The following is a 26,269-nucleotide window of genomic DNA, read 5'->3' on the forward strand; positions in this document are numbered from 1 at the left end:
TTGAGAAAAGATGAATATATGCTGATTTCTGAAAAGCCATTGTCAATTCAAAGTATGAAATATCAACAGTGAGATATTATTAGCGTGTTTCTAATAGCCTTTGCATTTGCTTGGGATTTTTTTTTTAATTGTTCATACAAAAGTTTATCCAGGTTATATATATTTCCGCACCTCAACCCATGCCCTATTTTCTGCTAGAACAGCTCACCTTCTGGACTCAGTTGTAGCAACACGTTCTCTGGAAAGCTTCCCTGGACCACGGTCCCACAAGGCTCTCCCTCCCCTTTCCCTCTGCCCTCGGTCCACATTCAGATAGTATTTCCCATCACTGCTTCTTTCACACACTCTCTTGCATTTCCCTTCCTCTTCCCCTTGCACTACCATTTCCGAAGCCATACCATGTTACCTACTAAGCTTTATTCGGCAGTTTCTCAAGGGTGTCTCCCAGTGACAGTCTTTCCAGCATAAAGTGGCCAAATAAATGTAAAAAGAGGCTTTTAACAGGTAACCTTGCCCCTTTGGAAATATTCAATGGCCCCCTATTGCTAAGATGAATGTCATGGCCAAACTTTGACAATGAAAGGGGACCTTATGGATGGGCTTAACCCAGAACTGTGCCAGCAAACCAGGACTTACAGCGAACCAGCCCACCGCCACCTCTGAGCTTCTCAAAGTTTCTCACAAAACTATTCCTAAGGGTTGATGCACAACTAAACTCCCAAGCTTAAATCTCTTTTAACTTTACATTTTAAATTCATGATATTCTAACATTCTTGGATAAAACATACCCATGCTTGTTTTCATGTAAATATAATGTTGTAAGTCACAGTCCTTTTCCATGAGCAAAATTTCCAAACATCTTACTCAAACCCATGGAGCAGAACTGACTCCCAGGAAGACTTCCTGTCCTGGCACAGCCCAGCCTGTGGCAACGCTGTCTCCTCGGGCACAGAGAATGCCCTTCACAAAGACCGAGAAGCAAAGGATACTTTCTGGAGCTGTCAATCCTTCTGTGGACTCTCTGAGTCCGTAAAAGTCTTCCGTACGGACTCCTTAGTACCACAATTCAATGTCAACAATAGGCACACCTCCCTCTCCTTTGATTTCCTCAGTGCTATGCGGCCTTTACTACCCAGGTCCATTGGCCCCAGCTGCCATGTAAAACACAGGACACCCAGTTCAACCTGAATTTCAGGAAAGCAAAGAAAGGTTGTTAGTATGTCCCATGCACTATTTGGATTGAACTCAACTCGGTGTCCTATTTATTTATTTGCTAAATCTATCAGTCCTGACCACCATCCCCACCCTTATCTGACCAGGCAGGTCCAGCCCTCTGGGCACATTGAACTCATCCTGAAAGTCGAGCAACAGAGTCTCAACAAAGGTGAGAGGGCCTCCCCTTCCTATCCCCACCTGGCCATCGCTCGTCCTCGTGACCACCAACAGTGACAAAATGCCCTCCACGGTCACCTGGGCAGGACACCCCTTGAAGGAGAGAGGGCAAAATGAAATGGGGAGAGGGCGGTAAGGAGTAAGGAGGTGCCCACCTGAGCTCCTGCGGCCGACTGGCAAGGTGGGCACCCAAGCTGGGTTACTCAGAGAACAAAGGAGGCTCTTACCAGCTCTCAGGCCAGGTTTTTGGTGCGTGTTGAAAGAGGGAGATGTGAGAAAGTGAACTTGGAGGAAGAGAAAGCAGCAACGGGGGTCCCTGGAGAATGTACCTGCTTAGGTATCCCGATGAGTTCTCTGCCTGCCTGCCGACCGGCCAAGGACACCTCCTGAGTCTCACTTGTACACGACAGGCCTGCACACGGACTAGAATGTGCCTGTCTCTCTGATCATTTCTGTCCCTGCTTCCTCCAGGTCTCTCCTGTCTCTCCCTCCTGTCCCACCGGCTCTTATCCCCTCCACCTTCCTACCTCTAACCCCCTTTCTCCCACTTCTTGCCTAACCGGCTGTCATGTGTCACCTATGTCCTCTGGAAGGAGGAATGTGTGCTTTGGAGTTCTGTTTTAATCTTTCGTTCATTTCTATTTTGTGAAAGAGCGAAGAGGGCCCCTGGCCATGCACATTCTGGAGAAGGCTGTTACTACTCAGGTTAAACGAAGCAGTAAGGGGAAACTGAGGAAATGAGAGGTTCTAACCTGAGTCCTCTGTTGCAGCCTACAAGGAAAAAATGAAGGAGCTGTCCATGCTCTCGCTGATTTGCTCCTGCTTTTACCCGGAACCTCGCAACATCAACATCTACACTTACGACGGTAAGTCTCACGGCAGAAATGCCTCTGCCAGCTAGACCTGGAAAAGCTGGGACCCCTTCGATTCTCTCTCTCGGCTCCTGATAATTAGATCGGCATTGGCGGACCTCACTGTGGACCTGCCGTGTCTAGCTATTAGGACTTCTTTGATTGCCTATTGCTCAGAACGGTTTGAATTTGGTGCTAACAACAGAATTGTATATGGGAACTAGAGAACTTTGTTATTTCCCTCATCATTGAGCCCAAAAACGCCTCCAGCCACGGTCATTTCCACTCACAAAAATATCTAAATCTGTGCTACTTGGTTTTCATGGGAAGCTCATGTTTATTTGAAAAGAAAATAAAGTTTAGATTAAAATCAACTCAGGCTATTTCTTCCTAAGAATGCCTGCCATTACTCAGGTCCCTATGGACATGGTTGATTCCCTAACACTGTAAATATTTATTCTGTTAAAATATGTCCATAATTATACCGAAGAAAGAAGTCTTGTGTTTCCAAAACAAGGTTGAGCAAATGAGCCTGTGCAGCACTTTAGCCCCGCCTGACGGGCAGTGATGCTGGTCCCCGCTGCCGGGGCGGCGATGCTGGTCCCCGCAGCCGGGGCGGAGATGCTGGTCCCAGCTGCCGGGGCGGAGATGCTGGTCCCCGCAGCCGGGGCGGAGATGCTGGTCCCAGCTGCCGGGGCGGAGATGCTGGTCCCAGCTGCCGGGGCGGAGATGCTGGTCCCAGCTGCTGGGGCGGCGATGCTGGTCCCCGCAGCTGGGGCGGAGATGCTGGTCCCAGCTGCCGGGGCGGAGATGCTGGTCCCAGCTGCCGGGGCGGAGATGCTGGTCCCAGCTGCCGGGGCGGAGATGCTGGTCCCAGCTGCCGGGGCGGCGATGCTGGTCCTGAGACCGCGATGCTGGTCCCCGCAGCCGGGGCGGAGATGCTGGTCCCAGCTGCCGGGGCGGAGATGCTGGTCCCAGCTGCCGGGCTCCCGGCGCTCAGGCTGTGTGCTGACGCTCTCGCGCTCCCTCCCCAGACATGGAAGTGAAGCAGATCAACAAGCGGGCCTCTGGCCAGGCCTTCGAGCTCATCCTAAAGCCGCCGTCTCCCATCTCAGAAGCCCCGCGAACTCTGGCTTCTCCGAAGAAGAAGGACCTGTCCCTGGAGGAGATCCAGAAAAAACTGGAGGCTGCCGAGGAAAGGAGAAAGGTAACATTTTTTAAATTTATTTTTAATTTCAGTTGACATACGTTAGAATAGTTTTGATTGTATACATTTATATACACACAGCCCCTCCGTCTGTCTGTCTGTCTGTCTCTCTCTCTCTCACACACACACACACACACACGCACACACAAGGATACTTGAATAAGCAGAGGGTCTTCAGTAGACTTAGAGCCAGCCCACTCCAAGTAAAGCCTGCTGCTGTTAGACTAGCCAAGGCCAGAGGCCTCAGACACCAGGGCAGCTTCAGTGCCTGGTGCCCGGCGCCCTGCCCCCATCCTGGATCCCTTGTTACAGAAGCCGCTTTCCCGGGATAAGCCAGGAGCTTGCCCTGCCCCCTCCAGGCCTCGCTGCCTGCCGGTGACGGTGACGGTGACGTTGCTCCTCCCGAGATCAGGACCCCCTCTGGGATCATGTGTATCTTCCCGTACTCACTTCTAAGCCTTGATGGCATTTTCTCTATTTTTCCACTGGTCCCTGTTTGTATTAGAGACCTTTACTTTTGCCAAATTTTAATTTTCCACGATCAGATAACTAAGAAAAGCCAAGGGAATTAAAAATGGAGGGCCCCAGAAATCCCAGGGGCTTTATACACAGGGACAGAAGTTATGTCTGGATGTGTCTGTACCAACGATGTGATTATGGGAGTCCATCCCATCGAGATACCCTTAGTCAACCCAAGTGGTAATTCATACACACTTTATATTTCCCACTGGCTTCATCATCATATATTTTTACAGTTATTTAGTCACTAAGAATATGCTCCATGCCCAATCTTGTGATTTGAATGGAAACTGCACTTATAATAATGTTTAATTTTATTAAGAGGGGATAGTTACAAAGAGAATGAAGATAGTACTTCTCTTAAAGACTGAATTCTCTAACAGGGGGTGCAGGGCACACCTGTGTGTGTGTGTGCACGCACATGCACACACGTGTACATACGTGTGTGTATACATACATATATGCATGCAGATATATACATACCTATGTAGTATCAAATAACAAGGCTTCAATTTTATGAACCAGAAAATACTTTTTGTTTTAACCTTGTGTTGAAACAATCTTCCTGTGCCCTGTAACACACTGATCAGTTTCAATTTTCACTGAAGAGGGAGGTTCACCAAGTGTCTGATGAGGATTTTCTTATTTCTTTACATAGATATTTATTGTATTTGCCCAATTCCTGTAGTCCTAAGTCAGAATTTTAAAGTGAGGAAACTAGCTATTAACCTGAGTATATGTACAGAAAGTTGCATTAAAAATATTTATTAGCTTTTTCAGTTGTAGTTCATAGCTTCCCACACATAGAGGAGCTAAGTTCATCAGTGACAGTCTGTCAAGACTTGGCTGTCGACCAATACACTGTAAATAAGGACCTGTAACAGCAGAGAGCACGTGCACTCAGGCGGTCCACGTCCTCGCCCAAGCACTGGCATCTTACAGGGCACAGGTATTGGTCGTGGGTTCACACACACAGACGCTGGGACTTGATTAGGATACAAACTTGGGCACTGAGCTCAAATGGAAACATAGAGATGAAAAGTCAGCACCATGGTCAGGATGTCGCTGGTGTTTCTAGGTTAGGCATTCAATGTGAAGGAAATTATTAAAGGGAAAAAACAACACAGAGAGGATCCAAATTAACCAGAAGTTTTCACAAAGCTCCCTGAGTTAGCTACTTACTGGTTCTGACTGAACTGAACTAGAAATTGGCCACAAGGCTAAAAGACATCTACACGTGTGATCTTCCAGCGTTACGACTCCCAGGAAGAATGTTTGTGGGAACCCTTTAAAAGTAGTATTCCATCCTATTTTTAGTTTGACTTCTTGTTAAAATTTTCAAGGCAAAAATCATTATATAGATTATGTCCTGGCGATAAGGCTTTAATTAGAAGGAAATACAACTAATTAACAGAAAGATCAACCTAAAAAAAATCATTAATTGATTTTATTCTGTGGGGTTGTACTGACTTAATTAGTGCTCATTCGAAGAACTGTTAATTCTCTTTAAAAGCCTTCAGCAAGCACATATATCTCAGTAATTATCTAAGTAAGAACATGCGTACATCCAAAATCCATCTCAACTGGCAAACACAAGAACGGGGCACGTAACTAAAAAGTCTAAGAGGCGTTGCAGCTTCAAAGACAGCTGGATTCAGGAGATCAAGCATCTCTGTTAGAAAACTTTCTATCTGCTTCTAATTGGTTTCATAATAAGAGTGTTTAGTTTCAAAGAGTCATCTCAAATCATTTCCCTCACAAATGAGCAGCTCCAGAAGAAGGAGAGCTCCTCTTTTCTGGTAGTTCCTACAAAACCCCTGGAATTGAGTCTGATGGCCTGTCCTGGACAACGTGCCCAACCCTGAGCCAATCACTGTGGCCAAGGGGACGCAGCGCTGTGATTGACTAGCCTGGGTCACACCATCACCACTGACCTGTGGAGAAGTTGAGTAAGATTTCTGACATTAGAAGTGACAGTGATGCCCCAAAAGAAAACTGAGGGGTTCTTACCTGAACAAAAGAAAATGAATCTTACACAAGCAAAATTACAAGAATCCACAGTTTTTACCTGCAAATGTTTAGATGACCATTAGAATAATTATGTAGCTCATACATTATTCAGTTTGTAATTCTCTTCGTTAGCCCCACTAACATCCTGTGTATTTTCATATAAAAGAACAAAAAAGCCGGCTGTGCAGCTATATAGACCAGCACTGTCCAGCAGAAATATAATGTGAGCCACAAATGTATTTTAAATTTTTCTAGCAGTCACATTTTAAAAAATAAAACAGAAACATGAAAATCACTACATGTGGCTACCGAGCTGGACAACACAGGCACAGACAATTAGACCTGAAAACTTGTGATGAGCAATGAGGGGAACTTCAGGCCTAACTTTTTCAAGTTGGCACCAGATAATTATTCAGGTTCAACTTTACTTTGTTTTTTCCCTTACATATTCTCTAGGAATAAATTGATATAAACTCATAAAGTCAAAAAGAAACTTCCACACTATGATTGCAATCTTTACATTATCAGAACCAACCTGGGGGGGAGTTTAGAACCTACTGTAAGTGACCGGATCTTCTAAATCCCACACTTTCTTCCTTGCCTACCTGGGTCTCTGTTTATATGCCAGTTTCTCACTGTGGGGAGGGGGTTCCTCCAAGCCCCGTTTTTTCTTGTTAGTCTCTTTAATGGTACTCAGGTCTGTTTTTCCTTTGTAGCTCTTAGCACAATTGGTGAGCATATATTTATCTGCATATTTATTTAACCCTACACCCCCCCATTAGATTATAAATTCCTTGAAGGTAGGGATTATATCTTCTATTTAATAGTGCTTGGCCATAGTTCGTACTACAAATATACAAATATTTTTAAATAACTTGCAGAGCCAAATGTTAAAGTGGCAATATGTAACTTGTTTTGGCTTTTTATTTCATCCTTCCATCCAAAAACAAAGTAATGTCAGTAAGTTTCCAAATGAAACCTTCTGAAATTGCACTAAATACATTCTACAATCCAAAGAATTCTTAGCCTGGGGAAAATCACTCAACACATGTTTATTGAGCATTCTCTATTTGACAGGCACTGTTCTAGGTATTAGGGAGGCCTTCGTCAACCTTACATTTCAATGGGGGAGAAATAGCAAATATATAAATATACATATCAGATGACACTAAATAAAGCATTGTCCTGGTAGTATGGGGAGTGGAAGCCTCTATTCATATGAGGTGTTCAGAAAAGGCCTCTTGAATATGAGAACACTTGAAAAGAAGCATGAAAGGAAGGAATGAGCCATGCAACTCTTCTCCAGGGGAAGAACATTTGCAGTAACGAGAATGGCAAGTGCAAAGGCCCTGAGGTATGCGAGGACTGCCTGAGGTATGCAAGGACTGCCTGAGAAATATCACAGAAGACAGTGTGGCTCAAGCAGAAGGAGCAAGGGGAGAGTGGTTGGAGTTGAGGTCAGAAGGGAGCATTTTAAGGATTTAACTTTCAGATGAAATGGAAGGTCACCAAGGAAAATAAAACCATTTCACTGCTTGATGTGAACTGCAGCTTCATTTCGGAGAAATATCTGATTTAAAAAGCTGTCTAACCAGGAAACTAGATAGTGTTAGATAGAGAAGACATTAGAGTGTTCTAGAGTAGGAGAATTGTTCCGGAACTAAGGACACCCAGAATGAAGATGCAGAAAGTGTGATGACCGGACTGTGGGTAGACCAGCAGTTTGAACTAATGGACCTGTGTGGGGAGTGGGGGAGTGGTGAAGTGAGATTGCGAAGGGCCTTGAATGCCAAACCAGGTGTTCAAATTCCATTACTTAAGAAACAAGGAGTCACTGAAGGCTTTCACAAATACCAACCTAGCCCAGTGCTCAGTTACATTTTCATTGCCCTGGACCCATTCTTTTTTCCATACATTACAAATTTTTAAAGGGCCAGCCTACCAAACATACTGCATTTAAATAAGAATTAATAAATTCCTTTTGTCATGGTTATAGTCAAAGGAATCTGTAACTGCCAATAATTATGATCATCATAAAATAAGCATTTTCTCTCTAAACTGATACAATTCTAACTCTAAGTAAATATAAAGATAGATGTAGCCATAGACAGATGTGAAATATGATTTCTGATAGGGCTTTTAAAACATAAAAAAGTGTATGAGTCTCCCTCCCCACCCCCATTAGTTCCTGCTTCTGAGAGTTCAGGGACCACATCTGGGAAAGGGTGACCTAGGCTGTGTCGTGGGCTCTCCTGGATTTGCAGCTGGGAGGCTGCCGTGGGAGCCCCTCCCTGTGGGCCTGAATTCACTTTGCTCTAAGTGTCCGACAGTTTCCCCTGTTCCCCACCCCATCTGCTGGTCCTGTTGCTACTCTGACCATCTGGTTACTAGGCTGGACCATCCTCCCTTGGGCTCCTCTGAACCAGAAGTAATGCTCCATTGACTAGCTGGTGGCAGTTTATTATTAAAAAATAAGACTTTTTTCCTGCTCTTTCTCCTGTTTTTGATTATCTCTGGGAATCAGTGTTCACCTCTGTGAGACCATGTTATCTCCTGAGGTAAGCTTGAAGCTCGTATTTTGAAATTAAAGTTTCCATAGTGCAGCTGACCCCCATGGGTGAAATGATAGGAATACTTTAGTCATCCATCCATCCATCTATCCCTCCTTCCATCCATCCTTCCATGTATGGTTAGCAGAAGAGCTAAGCTAACCATGCACCCCAGTTGGCCCAAGACGATGCCAGCTCACCCCTGCTGTTTGACATCATTGTTATTATTATTTCAATCTCTTAAGTGCCCCAGTTTGGGTAGTAAATTATATGGACATCCTAAGCCAAGCACAGTGTTTAAGAGTGTTTTTAAAAGCATAGGGTTAAAAGATATGGTTAAGACACTTGCTATGATTCGAAGTCTGGTTCCACCACTTAGTTGCTGTGTGACTTTGACCAACTCACTAAACTCTGTCTTATTTTACCCACCCAGAAAATGAGACCAATAATAGGATCTACATTATGGAGTCACTGTGAGAATTAGAAGAGTCACTTACTCTACATAAAGACATAACAAGCACCGTGAAAGCACTGTTAGCTATTATTTCATAAAAACACACCCAGTTCCTGACCTCACAGACATCATGGTCTAGCAAACTCATAGTTTTATAAAGAAAAGAAGTTTCTCATTAACACAGGTATGAAATGTTACCATGCAATATATTTCATAAATATTTTTAAATATTAAGAATATTATTTGTCAAATTATAAAGAAAGATAGGCAGTTTGATAGATAACAGATGTAAGTGGCTTGAAAAAAATTATTATGATGAAAGCTTAAGGATTTAAATGACGTTGATAAAAATATCACCCTAAAATAGATTAAATTAAAAAGAATGCCACTCAGCCCTGGACGGTGTTGCTCAATGGTTAGTGTCAGCCACGCTCCAAAGGGTTATAGGTTTGATTCCCCATCAAGGGCACATACCTTGGTTGCAAGTTTGTTCTGCAGCCCCAGTTGGGGTGTGTGTGCAGGAGGCAACCAATCGATGTGTCTCTCTCACATCAATGTTTCTCTCTTTCCCCCCTTTTCCTCCCTCCCACTCTCTCTAAAAATAATAATAATAATAATAATAATAATAATAATAAATTAATGAAAAAAGTATCCTCAGGTGAAGATTTAAAAAAACGCCATTCAAACCAGTCCAGTGACACATAATTGGCACACTGACAATATCGGCACAATCAATTCCCAAGTCACTGAATCGCTGAAAGAAAGACGTGTTGCTTATTTTTAATAAAATGGCATAAAAGTGAGTCATTAGTCACCAGACTTGATAGACTTATCTTTTGCATCTGTTGGCATCTCACATTGTAGATGGCAATTAAAGTCAAACCTAGGAAAAGAGGGGGTGGCATGTATAGCAATGGATCCTGAACTAAAGTGCTGGATTATTTTCAATTCAGCATTCAGGAAGCATCTGCTCCTCCGAGAATGTGACCTGGGCCACAGACTCTTCACAAGTGTCACTTCCTCCCCTGGGGATCCGTCCCCAGGAGTTGACCACAGCCAGTGGATTCCAGGCTTTAGCAGAAGGGCTCATTCTAAAGACCTTTGGGTTTTAATCATCTTAAATTTCTTGTTATGCTTCTGATCCTTCAACACAAAGTGAAGATTGTGCCCTTTTGCTTCACACAATTATGTTCATATTTTAACGAGACATTATTTATAACTTCAATTGGGTTAATGTTTTCTTCATTGTGAACAGTAAATTGATCATTAGAGAGATCATCTAGCCTACTACCAGGACATTGAATGTCTGATAAATGGCCCTAGATGGAAAGTAATATATCCAAATGATATGAAGGGGCAAGAAAATAAAGGGATAGAAAATTTTTTTTATTTCAGAAGTGAATGAAAAACTAGACTTATCTATGAGTAATCTTAAAGCTCCTATGTGTACCTAACATAAAGTGAGTTTTATATACCACTTAACCCAAATTTATCTTCCCTTTCATTTGCACAGTAATTAAACTCTTATACTCAGTAATATAAGGAGTGGTAATGACCCTCTCTGGAAAATGTTAGTGTTCCTACATGTGCAATAACTCTTCCCCCAGACTCATTACTTCTCCCTTCGCCTGCCTCTCGGGGACTTACTCCAGTGATACTGAGTCCAGTGTGAACGCCTAGAAAAGGTGTTTGACAATCACGGGCCTCTGTTGTCACAGCGGCGGGAGGGAGAAGGTTCCTTAGTCTCCCAGGAGGCCCTGCTGGGCGTCTTGATCCTATAAATACATGTTGCCTTGACATTTGCATTATATCAGCTGATCGCTCTCGTGCCCTAATTTCCTATTTCAGTATCGCAGTGACCTTCTCCGTAGGCACCTTCCCTCCATGGCCATGTCCTTTACTCCTGAACAATTTCTTTTTAACAGCTTTCAGCAAATCCCACCCGTCCAGCGCCCCCGTCAGTCAGTGCAATCATTTGCTCTCTGCTAATCTCCCAAGCAAGGGACAAAGTGAGAGGACCTATCTGACCAGGTAGTGAGAGCCTGACTTCTACAGAATGAAGGCAGATGCTCCCACTTGCTTAGATGATGTTTTTGTCCCACATCCTCATGCTCACTTCATGTCATGTCATGGTGCACTTTTCTGCACTACATCCTGATTTGCTCACTGATGGAAATATTGGGATCAGAGCCAGCTTTCTTCCCTGAGACCGGGAAATTCAGCAAGATTCATGAGAGAATCAGTCTCTCCCAGGAAGGAAGTTAGCGAAGTCATAGGGAGTGGCATCTGGACGCTACACTGTGAAAGGGGGAAGAAGAAATATGATTTTCTGCAGCGGTGGAGTTACAGAGACTTAGGACCCAAGGAAAGGCCCTCGGGACTATTAGCTCCATGAAGAAGCTGTTCAAGAGTTGAGTGCACATGAGGAAGACCCAAAATAGGGAGCCATAAATAATTTCTCAGTGAGGAATTCGTTTCGTAATCAACTTATCTTGTTATTTTTTCATGGACTCGAACTCTGAATGTTAGAAAGAGAGAGAATTATCAGGTCCTAGTGATGCATTAGTTGAGACAACGGTGACTGTCACAGTCCCTTCCATTGTGGGGAAAAGGCACCGCAGAGGTGAGCCAGCCCGAGTGCGGCAGGCCTCTGGCGTGTAGCAGTGGTCGCCCGTGAGATTCTGCACTGCCTGCCTTCTGTTCTGCTTCACCCCATTAACTGTGCTAATGAAATGCACTTCACACCCAGGCTGGGTAATCTCATTTAGCCCCAGTGGCTGCAGAAATACTGAAGCCATGAATTGGGGCTGTTTTCAGCTGAGCCAAACGCCGCTCCAGTAAGTGCAACAGGTCTCTCTCCATCACTGCCAGTGAGGTCTGCGGGCGCTTGCTCCCACAGACCCAGTGTGTCCACCAAGGCAAGAAGCTTGCAAAGGTGTGTGTTTGCTATTTTAGCTTTGTAATTCCAAAGGTTTCCTTTTTCAGGCCTTTTCCCCTGCTGTCTCCTGATTGTCATCAGCTCTTTCCCAAAAGAAAACTGAGAATGCAAAGTGCCAAAGTTAATTTGAGCATCTGAACATTAAAAATTATGCAGTTGACCCTTGTTAATTATCTATGGTAACACTCCCCACAAAAATAATGGCCATAAAAAGTCCAAGTGGCTCCTATCTATCTAGTCAGCTCCTATCTATCCAGGCAGCTCTTATCTAGCGCCACGCTGGATGCACCGAGGAGGAAGAGAAGGAAGGGCCTGCTGACACCCTGACCAGAGTGTTGCATATCTACCTGCCTCTGGCACAGAGGAAAACCGTCCAGAAGCGCTGCTCTACAGAGAGGATTCTGAAAAGTTACGTTTTGTTAGGCTTTGTTTTGATCTATATGGCTTTCTTGCCTGAAACTGCCCCAGGGTTTCCTGTCCATTACAAGAGAAACTGAGGCTCCAATCTTATCTCTAGTTCTGGACATGGGGCACCCTCATTCCGTGGTAACCCAGACTTCTCGCCTCCTAGAAGTTTTCTGGACTAGAGGCTACAGAAATTGAGTTCAAGTTTCTGAGATGAAGGGTCAGTTTTTCCTCCTACTTCTTTGTGGTGTTCACTGCCTGTGAAATTTTCTCTCACCACGGCCCACTCAGTGGATGAGTGTGGGTGCCGAGGAGAGAGGTAGGCAAGGGTTGAGCGTCATCAACATAAGGACCCCTGAACCCACTAATGTCAGTAACCCAAGAAGTCTGAACATATATCCTGCACACACGAGGCAGCCAAAATTTTACACTTAAATTTAGCTGCACTAGTAGGTTCAAGTGCCATCATCTCGCAGTCACCAGTTTTGGGTTTTACTTTTAATGATAGTGGCTGCCATTTACTCAGTACTTATTAGACACTGTGCTGAGTATCTTGCAAACATTATTTCATTTGGTGCTTACAAACAATCTATGAGATTGGCACTGTCTTATCCATATGCCAAAAGGCAATATTGTATGAAAACTATTCTCAGAGAGGAACTTTACACACACACACACACACACACACACACACACACACACACACACACACACACAAAAGGAGTCAGTCTCTCTTTTCTCTCTGAAACAATTCAGTAGCCCGGGTAGTAGAAAATAAAATCGATGTTGGATGCTTTACCAACAGTCCCACCTAGAGGCAGAAGGATGAACCAGCTAGAAAATATTTTTCATGTTTCTTCCAGAAAGGCTCCATTTGATTTTGAACTTATTTTGTGTTAACAGTTCCTCCTTGTGTTTCGTATCGGTTTTATGTCGAGCTATAACAGAGCAGGAATGTGGCAGGTCCACTAAGATGTCAGGGAAACCATTATGGTGTTAAAGCTAGAAGTTGGGCCAGTTCCCAGGACTTCCTGTCTAATCTCCAATGAGTCACTGGACTTGTTCCTGATAAACATCAGAATAAACACATGAGCATGGACTCTTTAAGGCCCTCTGTAGAATTTTACCATTCCTGTAGAATTTTATCTGAGAGACGTTTCTTCCCCTGTCAGACCTCATATTGTTTATACATCAAGATTTCTCCAGTAAGACCCCACGACCACTACCATCAACTAAAATGGTTTCCCATTAATGATTTTGATGGTATTAATACTTAGCAGCCCATGGAATATATTTCTGATCTAGCATTGTGTAAATACTTGCATTTAATCCCATGAAGGTCATCTCAGAGGACCAGCCGATCCCAAGGAATTCCCCAGAAACAGTGAGTGGGTAATAATTGAGTCTTAAACATGGGTAGTTCAGTTTTAGTTAGCTATGTAATCGCAGAGTAGAGAATGAATGTGGAGAGAAGTTAACATCTCCAGGGTCGCCAACACAGCTAAAACTTAAACACAGGCCTGACACTGAAACCCATGCTGGTGTACTTTTCAAACAGTAGACTGAGAATTGCCTGCATTGTAATCACTAGGGATGCTGATGAAAAATATAGATTCCTGGGTCTCAGCAAACTGCCACAGAATCAGAATTTGTGGACATCAGGCCTCTGCATGTTACCGAGCTCCCTGGTGGCTGTTAACCTTCACTGTACAGAACTATACTGCCCCCTGCTGCTGCAGGCCAGTGACTGTCTACAAAATGCAGGGAAAATGCAGGGAGGGAGGGGCGCCTGCTTTGGCTATTTTTCTCTGATCACTGAGCAACCACAGGGCTTCAAAGATGACCCAGGTGACCTCAGAATGTTGCAGAGAGGTCAGAACAGGGACTTCCTGTTGTCTGGGGCCATGTGGACATTAAGTGTGCACTATAAGCAAGTCTCCAAAGATAACTTCGCACACAAAAAAAGGTGGGGTTGGGGAGGGTTAGGTGGGCATGGAATAAAATAAGAAAGTGAATGGCGATTAGATTAGTGAAAGCTGAAAAGTTCATTGAGGGATCCAGCCTACAGCCGATCCAAAAACAATGAGGCAGAAAAAAGACTGGAACTTGCCCCAGTCCTACCTGTTGTCCTCAGGCTTCAGTGGATGTTACTATCCAGTGATTAACTACAGCATCTCCTGCAGCATAAATGCTAAGCAGCAACTTATAAAAAACAAACGAAAACCTCAGTGAGGGTTGAATGTTTCTTCTTCTAAGACAGACTGTCCAAAAAACTCACATCTGTAAGCCCAGCTAACCACATTTCCCAGCTCACTGCACTGCAGAAAACCCGGGGGTGTGAGGGTGAGGGCCGAATGGCCAGCCGGGCTCCAGGCCAGACCTACTGCTCCTTTCCAAGGCGCTCTGGGGTCAGGGCCGCGGTCCTCCAGGCTGGGTTGGGTGCCTAAGGCGACCTGTTGCTCTACCCCAGTCCCAGGAGGCCCAGGTGCTGAAACAGCTGGCGGAGAAGCGGGAGCACGAGCGGGAGGTCCTGCAGAAGGCGCTGGAGGAAAACAACAACTTCAGCAAAATGGCAGAGGAAAAGCTGATCCTGAAAATGGAGCAGATTAAGGAGAACCGTGAGGCTAATCTAGCCGCTATTATTGAACGTCTGCAGGAAAAGGTAATCACCACGGGGCCCGAGCAGGCGCATTCTCTCAGGCCTGCACGTTGGGCTCGGGCCTCCCAGGGCCAGGGGACCTACGGGGCTGCAACCTGGGCCGGGAGTGGGAACCCCACAGGGAGGCTGGAACTGTCGAACTTCCATGGGGGAAGGACGCAGGAGGGCTGATTCGTGCTTTTCCAATGTACAAACACTGCTGAACAAACCCTCAGAGTCAATCTTTGGAATATTAAATTAGAACTACTCAATACTCCATACATATAGGGTGTCCCCCAAAAATGTATATACACCTTTTTCTGATAACACAATTGATGTTCTTTCTTTTCAGATTTAACCCAATGGAATTAATAATTATTCAAAGTGTGTATACATTTTTGGGGACACCCTGTATATAATATGTAATGTTTAATTTTAGTTTAACCTTTAATTAATCTGTAATATTAAATACATTAATATTAAGTTGGAAAAGCATATTTGCCAGAAAAGGAGAGTATTTATGAACAGCAGGAAACCCATTCTCTCCACATAGGAACACCTGCATGGAAAACTCGGCTGTAATAACATTGCATAGAGCCAAAGTGAAGGGAAGCTAATGGGGGATGTTCACTTCCTCACGTCCTGGCACCCTGGTGCCTTTCTCTCCACCACCAAACATAAACTCGGTCCCACCAGGCAGCATGAACAGCGCTGCAGATCCTCCCAAAAATGTTTTCTTGCCGTTCTGTAGGCTCTATGCTATCTGTCCACAGCCATCACCGCCACCACCACCGCCACCCCTCAAAAAACCTGCCTTTGAAAATGGATGGTGTAGCTATGAGTAGTCTACTTCTGTCCATTTCCAAAAATCATATGAAGCATTGAGAAAGTGGATCTTTGAGAAAGCTGCCTCAACCCTTTTCTGAGCAGTCACCCTCGACACCTGTCTTGGGAGCTATCATGTGTTAGGCACTGGAGATACAGGGAGATATGGGCCTGTGCCTGTCAACAGACACTGAGAGTTTAGACAAGATCTGCCCATTTTCTGAGTAGTCCTTAGGAAGCTTCATACCCTCTGTTAGAGTTGGCCCATCTCACCTAAGAATCAACAGCCTCATCCTGACATCGCAGTGATTCTTTGTTTTCACTCCCAGTCTCTGACTCCAAACATCAGGCCAGAACCAATGGAAATCAGACATAAAACCTAAAAATGTATATACTGAATTTCATGGATATTTTCACGGGCAGCTGGGCCCTTATGGGATGTTTGGAAGCTTTGCTGGGAAGGATGTGTGAGGCTCTTGGGGTGTGTGAAGTTCAGGGAGAGCTGGGCAGGAGCCAGAACAGCCACTGGATGCCTTAGTTGGAATCCTAAAGTTGGGATTTAACTTACTTATATAAGCCAGTCCTTTCATACTCCCAGAACTATGTTGTTAGCTTTCACCTACATGAGTCAGGTCAGGATTTGGAGGAGGCACCTGAAACCAGCTCGCTGCAGGTTACGTGTGGCGGCACCATAGCGAGTGCTTGGCTGAGGTGCAGGAGAGCAAAGTTCCACTGGCTCAAATGTACTCCTCTGACCCTCAGCTGGTCAGTCTTCCTCCATGTGCCCTCAGTCCCCACTTTCCCACATAACTGGGGCGATGCCTGCTGCCAGGGGCTGGTACCATGGACAGCAGAGAACCACTGTGTTCTATTCAGGGTAATTGTGACTCCACCTTTATCCCACATCCTAGGCCCTTAAAAAAACCACATGGCGCTGCGAGGAACTGGGCACGCTCATCTCATTGCAGCAGGATTCTCAGTTCCACCTGGAGAGAATCCCGACCTGACGCATTAGAAACCCTGAGCAGTAGCCGCTCTTATCAGACCCAACTGGGAACTGTAACAAACAATTAATTTTGAAAAAGAAGTTAAAGCAGATATAATCATTTTAACACAAATGCATGCATTCATTAAACATATAATTTTCATGTTAAATATTTAAATGTACATTCAATTACTATCTTTTGACGTAGGCCAGGACCTTTTTGTAACTAATTCTCCCAAAATGTCCATCAGCAGTGACAAAGCCCTTAAAATACTAGGGAAAATGAAAAACACCATTAAAAATTAGATAGAAAATGATACTGCTTTTTATGGCTGTTCTTTGGATTTATACAGTGACCATAATAGTTCAAATTCTCTTTTGCTCATAGTTTTCATTGAATACAGTGGTTGTTGTTTTTTAAAGATGCTGTAAGTCTTGCCCGGCCGGTGTGGCTCAGTAGTTGGGTGTCAACCCAGGAACCAAGAGGGCACCGATTCGATTCCCGATCAGGATGAATATCCTGGTTGCAGGCTCGATCCCCAGTAGGAGGCGTGCAGGAGGCAGCCAATTGATGATGTTTCTCTCTCATTGATGTTTCTACCCCTCTCTCTTTCTCTCTCTCTAAAAATTAATTTATCCTGCCTGGTATGGCTCAGTGGTTGAGCGTCAACCTATGATCCAGGAGATAGCAGTTCGATTCTTGGTCAGGGCACATGCCCAGGCTGCGGGCTCGATCCCCAGCAGGGGTCGTGCAGGAGGCAGCTGATCAATGAATCTCATCATTGATGTTTCTCTCTCTCCCGCTCCCTTCAATAAATAAAATATTTTTAAGTCAATTTAAAAACATATTAAAATCATGATAAATTTTATTTTAAAAAAAAAATAAAAGATGTCGTAAGTCTTGTAAGAGCTTCCGCAATGTGACACATACTGAGTCCCATGTTTTCCTTCCTTGGGAAATGAGAAGATTTCCTAGGGGTAGATGTCAAACTGGTTTACTTCCGGCCAAGCACACAGCATTCGAGGGGGGGGGGGGGGTCCTGGTTCTGCGTGGAGCAGACAGCGGGCTCGGTGACATCGCTTGTCCCTGGCGTTTTTCAGGAGAGGCACGCCGCGGAGGTGCGCAGGAACAAGGAGCTGCAGGTGGAACTGTCCGGCTGAGGCGACAGAGGGTATGGCACGCCCTGCCGCTAGGAAGACCCCCTGCGTATATCTTAACGGATCGTGCGATATCAGTATGAGAAATGTATGACATGGTTTAAAAGGAACTCACTATTAAAAAACACACACAAAAAACCAGAATCAATAATAAAAAAAATCAACGCGGTCTCTTTGCAGAATGTTTTGCTTGATGTTTAAAAAATACCTTGGATCTTATTTTGTAAATACTTACATTTTTGTTAAAAAATACAAGTATTGCATTATGCAAGTTATTTCATAATCTTACATGTCCTGTAACAGGCTTCTGATGTTGTGTCTTTCCACGCAAATGAATTTGCTAGGTCTGTTCTTTTCGAAGCACCCCACGTCTGACTACCTTCCCTGCCCTTTTCATTCCAACAGAAAAATCAGGTCAGTAGACAGTCTATGGTGCTAGAAATCCACCATTGCCTAATGACCTAGACAGCTCAAGTTCATCCCTGAACTTGACCAAGCCCATCCCTAGACCACAGCCATCATGACTCCACATCAAACTCTACCTTCGTTCGCTCATAATCTACTTACTGCCTAGAAACAACAAAGCCAAGCTGAGAAAAACCACCAGTCATTGCACTGACATTCGCTTCCACTGGATTATGTGCTGTCAGTGTGCTTTGGTTTTAGAAAGGGATGGGTGAGAAGACAGACCTGAGATCAATCTGGGTAGAAGCAAAAAAAGTGACCCTTTAAAAGTGCTGCGTTTTAAACGGTTCCTGCAGCCGTGAAATCGCTCTTCATGAAGTGGGCTTAATTCTCTCGTTTAAGTTCTTTTGATGGAATGAATTAATTAATGTGTCAGGTGGCTTATTTGTGGATGCCATGATTGACAATGTTCATTTTAAGCTCTTACCTATAGTACAAGTACATGATGCTACTGAATAGTTTTCACTTGGAGACTGTGAGCTGGTTGTTGCATTGAAATACACACACACACACACACACACACACACAAACACACAAGTCAGAAACACTGCGGACTTTCACTCAAGCTGGTCTTTCTTCCCCAGTGTGAGGCAATCCTGCCGATTAAAAAATTTTTTTAAAAAATCACTCCATCTGCGAGGGCTGACGCAGTGAAGGGGGGTAGGCAGGGCACTGTGCCGACTAAGAATCAGCAGACACCCACCGTAAGTACCTATCGCAGTTTTGAAGTCGTTTCTCCCCCAACTCCCGACTCCCGAAGGTTGCTGCCTGCGTATTTACTCTTCATTAGTGCTATTTTCCTGTATGTCATTGTGAGCAAGCTGTGATAAATAAAGAATTGGAGTTCTGTGAACTAATAAAGGGTTGGTCTGTTCTCTTGCCCCTTCATGGGCCTGGGCCCGGAGTTCAGATTTCAAAATGGCCAGTGGGTAAGCAAAGAGACACTGGGCATTTGAGACCTGGCTCCCTGGCATATGTCGTCAGTTTGGCTCAAATAAGCTCTTATAAAAACTATCTCAAATAAACAAACAAATAAGCAGAGAGGCAACAATTAGAGCTTAAGGAAGCCAGTGCCCTGCTGGCTCACTTCCCTGCGGGAGCAGCGGGCGGCCTCTCTCTTTCCTCTGTCCCTCTGTCAGGCCAGCACGGCGGGAGGCGTCTTCAATCTGTTCCCCTTAAATATCTTCAGGACTGACGGAGGTACCACAGGTTCAGACTAGTCGTTCTGGAGATGAGAACCCCTTTCACAGCACCTGGAAGGTTTCTGGCACCCCTCACCATCCCCCCTGTGGCCCCAGCCACCTTCCCGGGCCTGTGGAAGTGCGAACTCCCTGCCACCTTGCTGAATTTCACACTGCCAATCAGCACGGTGCACACATGGGCACAGCAGGTCCTGCCCACGGTCCAGATGGTCCTACAGGACCAATGGAACCACATCCAGTTTTAGCAGGAAATCATAAGTAATGGAAGCTGCGCGGATTTAGGGCTAAGTAAACCGGGCTGCGGTCCACCGCGGCGCCAACAAGCCAAGCTGAAGGTTGAGGCCATCTGGTCTCCACTTTGAACATCTTTGCTTGTGGGGAAAACCTAACATCGCAACACCGGACACACACACATGCTTAAAAACATGAGCTCCGTGATCTTTTTTTTTTTAGAAAATCAATCAGCTTCTGACTGGCATACAGTAAGCTGTATTTTCACCCTGGTTTTTATAGAACCTAGTTCAGAAAGCCTTACTTGAAAGGCTTCCATCGGGCCACACCCTGTGATTAAGCCCTGGAAACAAGAAAATAAGTGACTACGAGCAGCTCAGTCTAGTTGCTTGTTTTGACCCAGATCTAGCAAACAGGATATTTTGGCCAGTCCTTACAGCATCATGAGGGGAAATAAAATTTCCATGAAGCTTTCTGAAATATTGGAAATAGCTGACAACTATTTCTCACTGCACTGTGGTAGTATTTCTCCTACTGCTTTGTGGGCCCCTGCGTTGGAGCTGCTGCCTCATCTCAAAGGTGAAGCCACTGAGGCCCAGAGGGGGCAAGCGATTTTGCTCCAGGTCACAATGCCCACTTCTCACCAGCTCTGTCCTTGTTGGCTCATCAGTGGACCATCCCCAAATCTCACCACCCTGGGGGGATGGGCTGTGTCTAAGAAGCTTCCCTAGACCACAGGTCTTCACATGTCCTTGTGTTTCAGTGTCACCTAGAGGGCTCATTACAAACAGATCACTGAGTCCCACCCTGGAGTGTCTGATTGCTGAGGTCTGTGTGGAAACGTGAGAGTGTGCGTTTCTTGTCCACAGCCCCACTGAAGAGTACCGGGTACAAGCAATGAAATCGAGGTGGGTGTGTGGACTCTTGGTGATAGTCACACTGAGGGTCAGTCGGGGCATGTTCCATGGGTGGTGGGTGTGAGAAGAAACTAATTCCTCCCTGGAGGTGTGTCTAAGTGGTTAGAGCATCAACCTGAGCACCAAAGGGTTGCAGGTTCAATTCCCGGTCAAGGGCACATACAGGGGTTGCAGGTTTGATCCCTGGCCCAGGTCGGGTGCGTGCAGGAGGAAACCAATCGATGTGTCTCTCTCACATCAACGTTTCTCTCTCTCTTTCTCTCTCCCTCCCATCCACTCTCTCTAAAAATCAATGGAAAAACATCTTTGGGTAAGGGTTAGCAACAACAACAACAAAGAAAGGAAACTCATTACACTGTATTCAAAAAAGTGGGAGTGGAGTGCAAAGGAAACCAAAAAGGAAAAAGCGGGCAGGTACGCCTTGCAGAATAATCTAAGAGAGCACCGAGGGGTGGGGTAGGGCTGAGGCAGGTGAGCGCAGGGAACCGGCGACATCGCTTCTCTGGGGAAACAGGTCATCTCAGTGGGGCTTCGGTCATCTGAAGACACTCCTGACCCTGTAAGAGATGGCGCCACCCTGTGACTTCCCCAGTTTGTTAGCCTAGCCCCGCTTGCAGCTATTTCTAGAGTGTCTTGGTATCCTCAAGACTGTGTTTAAATGTGTCCCTGACTATGACATGGTCTGTGAAGAAAATTCACAGAACCCGGCTGGCTTGAAGACCCACCTGCCTCTCCTCTCTCTTCCACACTCGAAACTGGATGGAACGACCGGTGCTGGCAGACACGTTCTCTCTGGAGGTGGGCACCAGCCGTGACCACCCTCAGAGGAGGCGACAAAGGTAAACATGTACTGATGGCCACCCTCCCACCCCTCCCGCTCAGGGAGAGGAGGGGCGCACATGACACCCCTGGCTTTGGCAACCAAATAATCGATCATCAGTTGTGTTCCCAGCTGGAGACAAGACAATCATCCTTGACTTCTAATAGGGCAGTTTGCTGAAAAATTGCCAAGGCAAACACAGAGCCCAGAGCCAAACTAAGATTCCCAAGGTCCTCCCCAAATAACCTCAGTCATCCTGGAGCGCTCCAGTGGATCAAGTAGCATCCTTTTGTCCCCCAACCCCCCTCAGCCCCTGCTGCTTCTCTGCTCCCATAACCCCTGCCCTAACCTGGGTCCTGTTCAGCTCTTAACGACAACCACTAACAAGTCCCCTCACTCAAATCTGCAGCCTCCTCTCCCCTGCGACCAAGACTCTTCTGTCCTTCAGCAGCAGGATAAGATCCCCACTCCTCTACATGACATCAAAGAGCCCCATCATTCCTCTCTTCCCACAAAACCATTGCTCTCCTTGGGCACCACACTCTTCACTCCCACAGGAACTTTCTGGCCTCCACGTGTGCTGTGCTCTGTCTGGGAGGGTCCTCGCTACCATAGCAGCCAGGAGAGCCCGGGTCGGGCTGTGTTGAAACCCACAAAACCTCGGTGGAAAAAATCACAAAGCTTTATTTTCTGCTTCTGCTGTCCACACCCAGCATGAGTCACAGCGGGCTCTGGGCTTTGCTCAGGGAAATGTGACGTGGGGTGTATCGCTCCCAGTGGCAGCTGAAGGGGGAACCGGCCACTCACCAGGCCTGTGTTCCCTCTATGCCCCGCAACAGAGAGGAAACAGAGCACAGCCTGAGTGAGAGCAGCTCTTTTCAGACAAGCCCTTGAGTTCTGGAGTTGTTTGTCATTAATAAACATTAACAAATTGAAACTCTTTCTACCATCACACTGGTCTCCCACCAGCCGCCTCACCCTCAGTCTGAAATGGAAGGTTTCAGGCTTTCAAGTGGTTACAAATTTCCAATTCATTTGAGTCCCGAATGCCAAAGAAACCAATGAAACCATGATATTGGGAGGAAGGCCTGATTTTTCCAACTGAACTATTTACCTCAGGTACTAAAAGGCAATGCCTTTCTTCATTGGCTTACTTTGGTGGTAACTAGAGTCACAGGCATTATTTTTACGGGTAAGAGACCAGAAAGGTAAAAAGGAAAACTCTAGCACACAAAAGCTTCCCATGTACAACAAGCACCTCAATTTAACAGCAGAACTCCCAGTATCCCCTCCCTGTCCAGCTCCCTCCTCCTGCATTTTCATCCTATTTGCTCAGCCAAAAACCGTATAGTCATCTTTTTGGACCACCAGGGGGCAGTGTCTGATCACATGAGAGGACATCTCTTTGATCATGGTCTATCGGCAGTGGTTTTGCCCTGGAGGCACCACTGTCCGCTCATCTGTTATCTTACCCTTTGAGAGGGCATGGATGGAACTGGAAACTATTATGTTCAGTGAAATAAGCCAGTCAGAGAAAGACAAGTACCACGTGATCTCCCTCATATGTGGAATATAATAAACAATGTAGACTGAGGAACAAAATAGATCCAGAGACATAGAAGCATGGAACAGACTGAGGGATCTCAGAGGGAAGGCGGGGTGGGGGAGGAGGTGGGGAGAGATTAAGCAAAGAACTAATATGCATATATGCATAAGTTAAGGACACAGACATTGGTATGGGGAAGGCCTGGGGGTGGGGGGGATGCGAGGTGGAGGGGATCAATGAGGGGAAAAGGGGAACATCTGTAATACTTCCAAAAATAAAGATAAATTTTTTTAAAAAGAAATAAAAGACTTGGACATGAAATGCCATCCATTCCTTTGACATTACTAATTAACTACACAACCCTCGATGATGACAAATTCTGTAATTGGATAAAAATGTATTAAAACAAAAGAAAAAAAGGAATAAGTGGTTCGTAGCCACAGTTCTGTTATTATCTTCATCTAACGAAACCAATCTCCACCTCCTAATCATTTCTCACTTTCACCCTCAGCCACAGGTTACAGCAGGTGCTAGCGTCGGGTGAGGAGTTGCCCTGCTGTTCCAGCACTGTCAACTGCTGCGGCCTTCAGAGTGAATGGCCCGTCCTCACAGTTCATCAGTATAGGCCAGAGGCAAGGATCATTTTGCGTGGTGAGTAAGGAAGCGTGGAGGAGCTGGCGCTCTGCAGGTTGGGGCAGAACTGAAAGCAGCCTCCCAAGTTTGACAGGCTGCCCAGGACTCACTCGACGCACTGTCAGCCGAGGGAACAGGCCCTGGAGCACTGCCGTGTCCTGGCAAACGCCAGCGGCCAGGTGCTTTCAAGAGTGTGTCATCTGAGACACCTAGAGATGTTATTCCTGGCAGAGCACATCGGAGCCATAGAAAGAAGGTGGTTCCCAGAGGCCTCAGCAACATCTTCACCAGGAACCATTAATGGGTGAGCCCAGAGACTGTTCCAGGAAATAAAAAGCAGTAAAATCTGGAAGGAAATCACCCAGGCTTGGCTGCCTGGTCATTCGATCAGCGGGCACTCATTAAACGGCACTGTGGGAGTCGCTGCGCGGATGGCGATGTGTAAAATAGCAGCCTTACCCTAAAGGAACGCGAATCTAATTATGAGAGCATGGCATCAAGTCATAAAACATTTGTTAACAATAACATAAAACAGACTCTACTTCTGTGTGGCAGAGCTCAGCAGAGATGGTCGGTATTCGCCGACCGCTTCCTAAGCTCCAGCCATGAATGAGATGCTGGAGTGTGTAGAAGGCCTGTGCCCGCCCTTGAAGGCTTCACACTCTCGCGGTAAAGGCTGTGACTGATTCGATCAATGTACTCAATGAAGATCGATGGAGCACCCATAGCATACAGAGTATCACGAGAAACCCACAATGCCCCCCATGAGGAACATATATATACATTTTTGTTATTACTTTGAAGATTGAACACCTTATAGATAGATGAAGGTGTTTTCCAAGTAGACTCATGAGTGAACGGTCTTCCAGGTAGAAGGAACTGAGTGTGCAAAGGCACAGAGTCAGGAAATGGGACGGCGGCTCACTCGTGGCTGAAGCTCAGAGTAGACGCTGAGCAGTGGGGGAGATGAGAATAGTAGATGGGCAGAGACTGGATGGCAAATGGAAAGGGACTTCAGCTTCACACAACAGAAAGTCATTAAAATATGAAGAGGAGACCAGGGCAATTTCATCTGTGTATTAGTAAGATTATTTTAATTGCTGTGGGGAGGGGGGAATAGAATGATATTAGAAGCAAAGAAATAAGACTCTATTTCAATAATCAAGACAAAAGCTAATGAGAGAGATGGAATATGGATTATTTAGGATGTAGAACCAAGACAACATGATAGCCAATCGGCACTGGAGATAAGGGATGAGACGTGTCCATGACGATGTATTTCTATTGAGTATTCCTAATTTCTCCTGGGTCATGACTGGGTGTCCTCAACTCACCCCTGCCCAGCAGCAATAGGAGAGGAAAAACAAGAAAATGAATGAGAGGAGCAAAGGAAAAGAGCTCAGATGTAACTATGTTGAGTTCAAGGAATAGGTGAAACACCTAATGGAGATGACCCATAAATGGTTGAAAGTGGAGGCGCTTCCTGGAAATATTTGTATTAATCTAGAAGAATGGGTAACACCTGTGGAGTGGAGGTGGTGTGAAGGTGAATAGTTGGAAACGGAGGACAGTTCGGGTAAAGGTATATTTTTAATGCAGTCAAAGAGATAGGACCAGGGTAGTAGATGAGACCCACCTGAGCAAAGCGGAGGTAAGAGGAAAAGGTGGCGTTCCACAGGCAATAAATCCAAGGTCATGGTGAAGGTGGGCTCTGGGGAAGAGTAGTAGTCTGGTGATAAGATGCAATGTATGGTTTAGAGACTAGAAAATCTTGATCGGAGAAGCAAAAGGAGGTTAGTAAATTTTTCAGGGCATGAAGAATATAAGACTGTCATTTATCTTCACAAAATAAAAGGCAGAGCCTCCAAATTTTAGTACCAAAAGTGGAGTTTCCTGGTGAAAAGGAGAGGGAGATATAATATTTGTTATGTACTTGGCACTGTTTTTAGCACTTGACATATATTAATATACAGGGTGTGGCAAAAGTAGGTTTACGGCTGTGAGTATGCGAAACACAGTTATTCTTGTATTATGGATTAATTCTGGCATTATTTTCCATGTGAACAACTGTAAACCTACTTTTGCTTTACCCTGTATTTAATCTTCCCAGCATATTGAGTGGATGCCATCCTTATTATTTTATAGATGACAAACCTGAGACCCAGAGGTGTCCAGCAACTTGACGTGGGTCATGCAGCCAGCAAGTGGTGGACAGGCACTGGGCCACCCAGCCCCACCTTCTGTCGCTTGACCGCACTGCCCCCAAGCTCTGTGGCTGCTCTGACTCAGTACCTTCCCTTTGAGCCCATCCACCGCCACCACCATGCTGGTTCCAGGGAGGTCTGCTCTGTCCCCTTGCACTGCGGACACAAGCCAAGGCCTGTAAAAGTCTTTACTAAGTCGTAAAAGAGAATAAAGTGGAAACACAGGAAGAGCGCTCAGAAAACTAATCTGTCTAATAAAACCCAAGTCTCTGATGCTTTTATAGTGTGCCCTGTTCCTTATGCTCTCCTCTGAACACTAC

General features: G+C 45.4%; 1 protein-coding gene across 1 annotated transcript in view; it reads left to right on the top strand.

Moving 5' to 3' along the window:
* The window catches only part of STMN2 (stathmin 2), a 32,531-nt gene extending 13,274 nt beyond the window's left edge, over positions 1–19,257 (top strand). The window contains exons 2-5 of the mRNA XM_016215996.2: positions 2,163–2,258; positions 3,278–3,450; positions 14,796–14,987; positions 17,875–19,257. Coding sequence (XP_016071482.2) covers positions 2,163–2,258; positions 3,278–3,450; positions 14,796–14,987; positions 17,875–17,934 — 521 coding nt within the window. The 3' untranslated portion in view covers positions 17,935–19,257. The remainder of the gene's footprint in view (positions 1–2,162; positions 2,259–3,277; positions 3,451–14,795; positions 14,988–17,874) is intronic.
* Positions 19,258–26,269: the final 7,012 nt, after the last annotated feature.

The sequence above is a fragment of the Miniopterus natalensis genome, chromosome 16 (genome assembly GCF_054644295.1).
Source record: "Miniopterus natalensis isolate mMinNat1 chromosome 16, mMinNat1.hap1, whole genome shotgun sequence".
NCBI lineage: Eukaryota > Metazoa > Chordata > Mammalia > Chiroptera > Miniopteridae > Miniopterus > Miniopterus natalensis.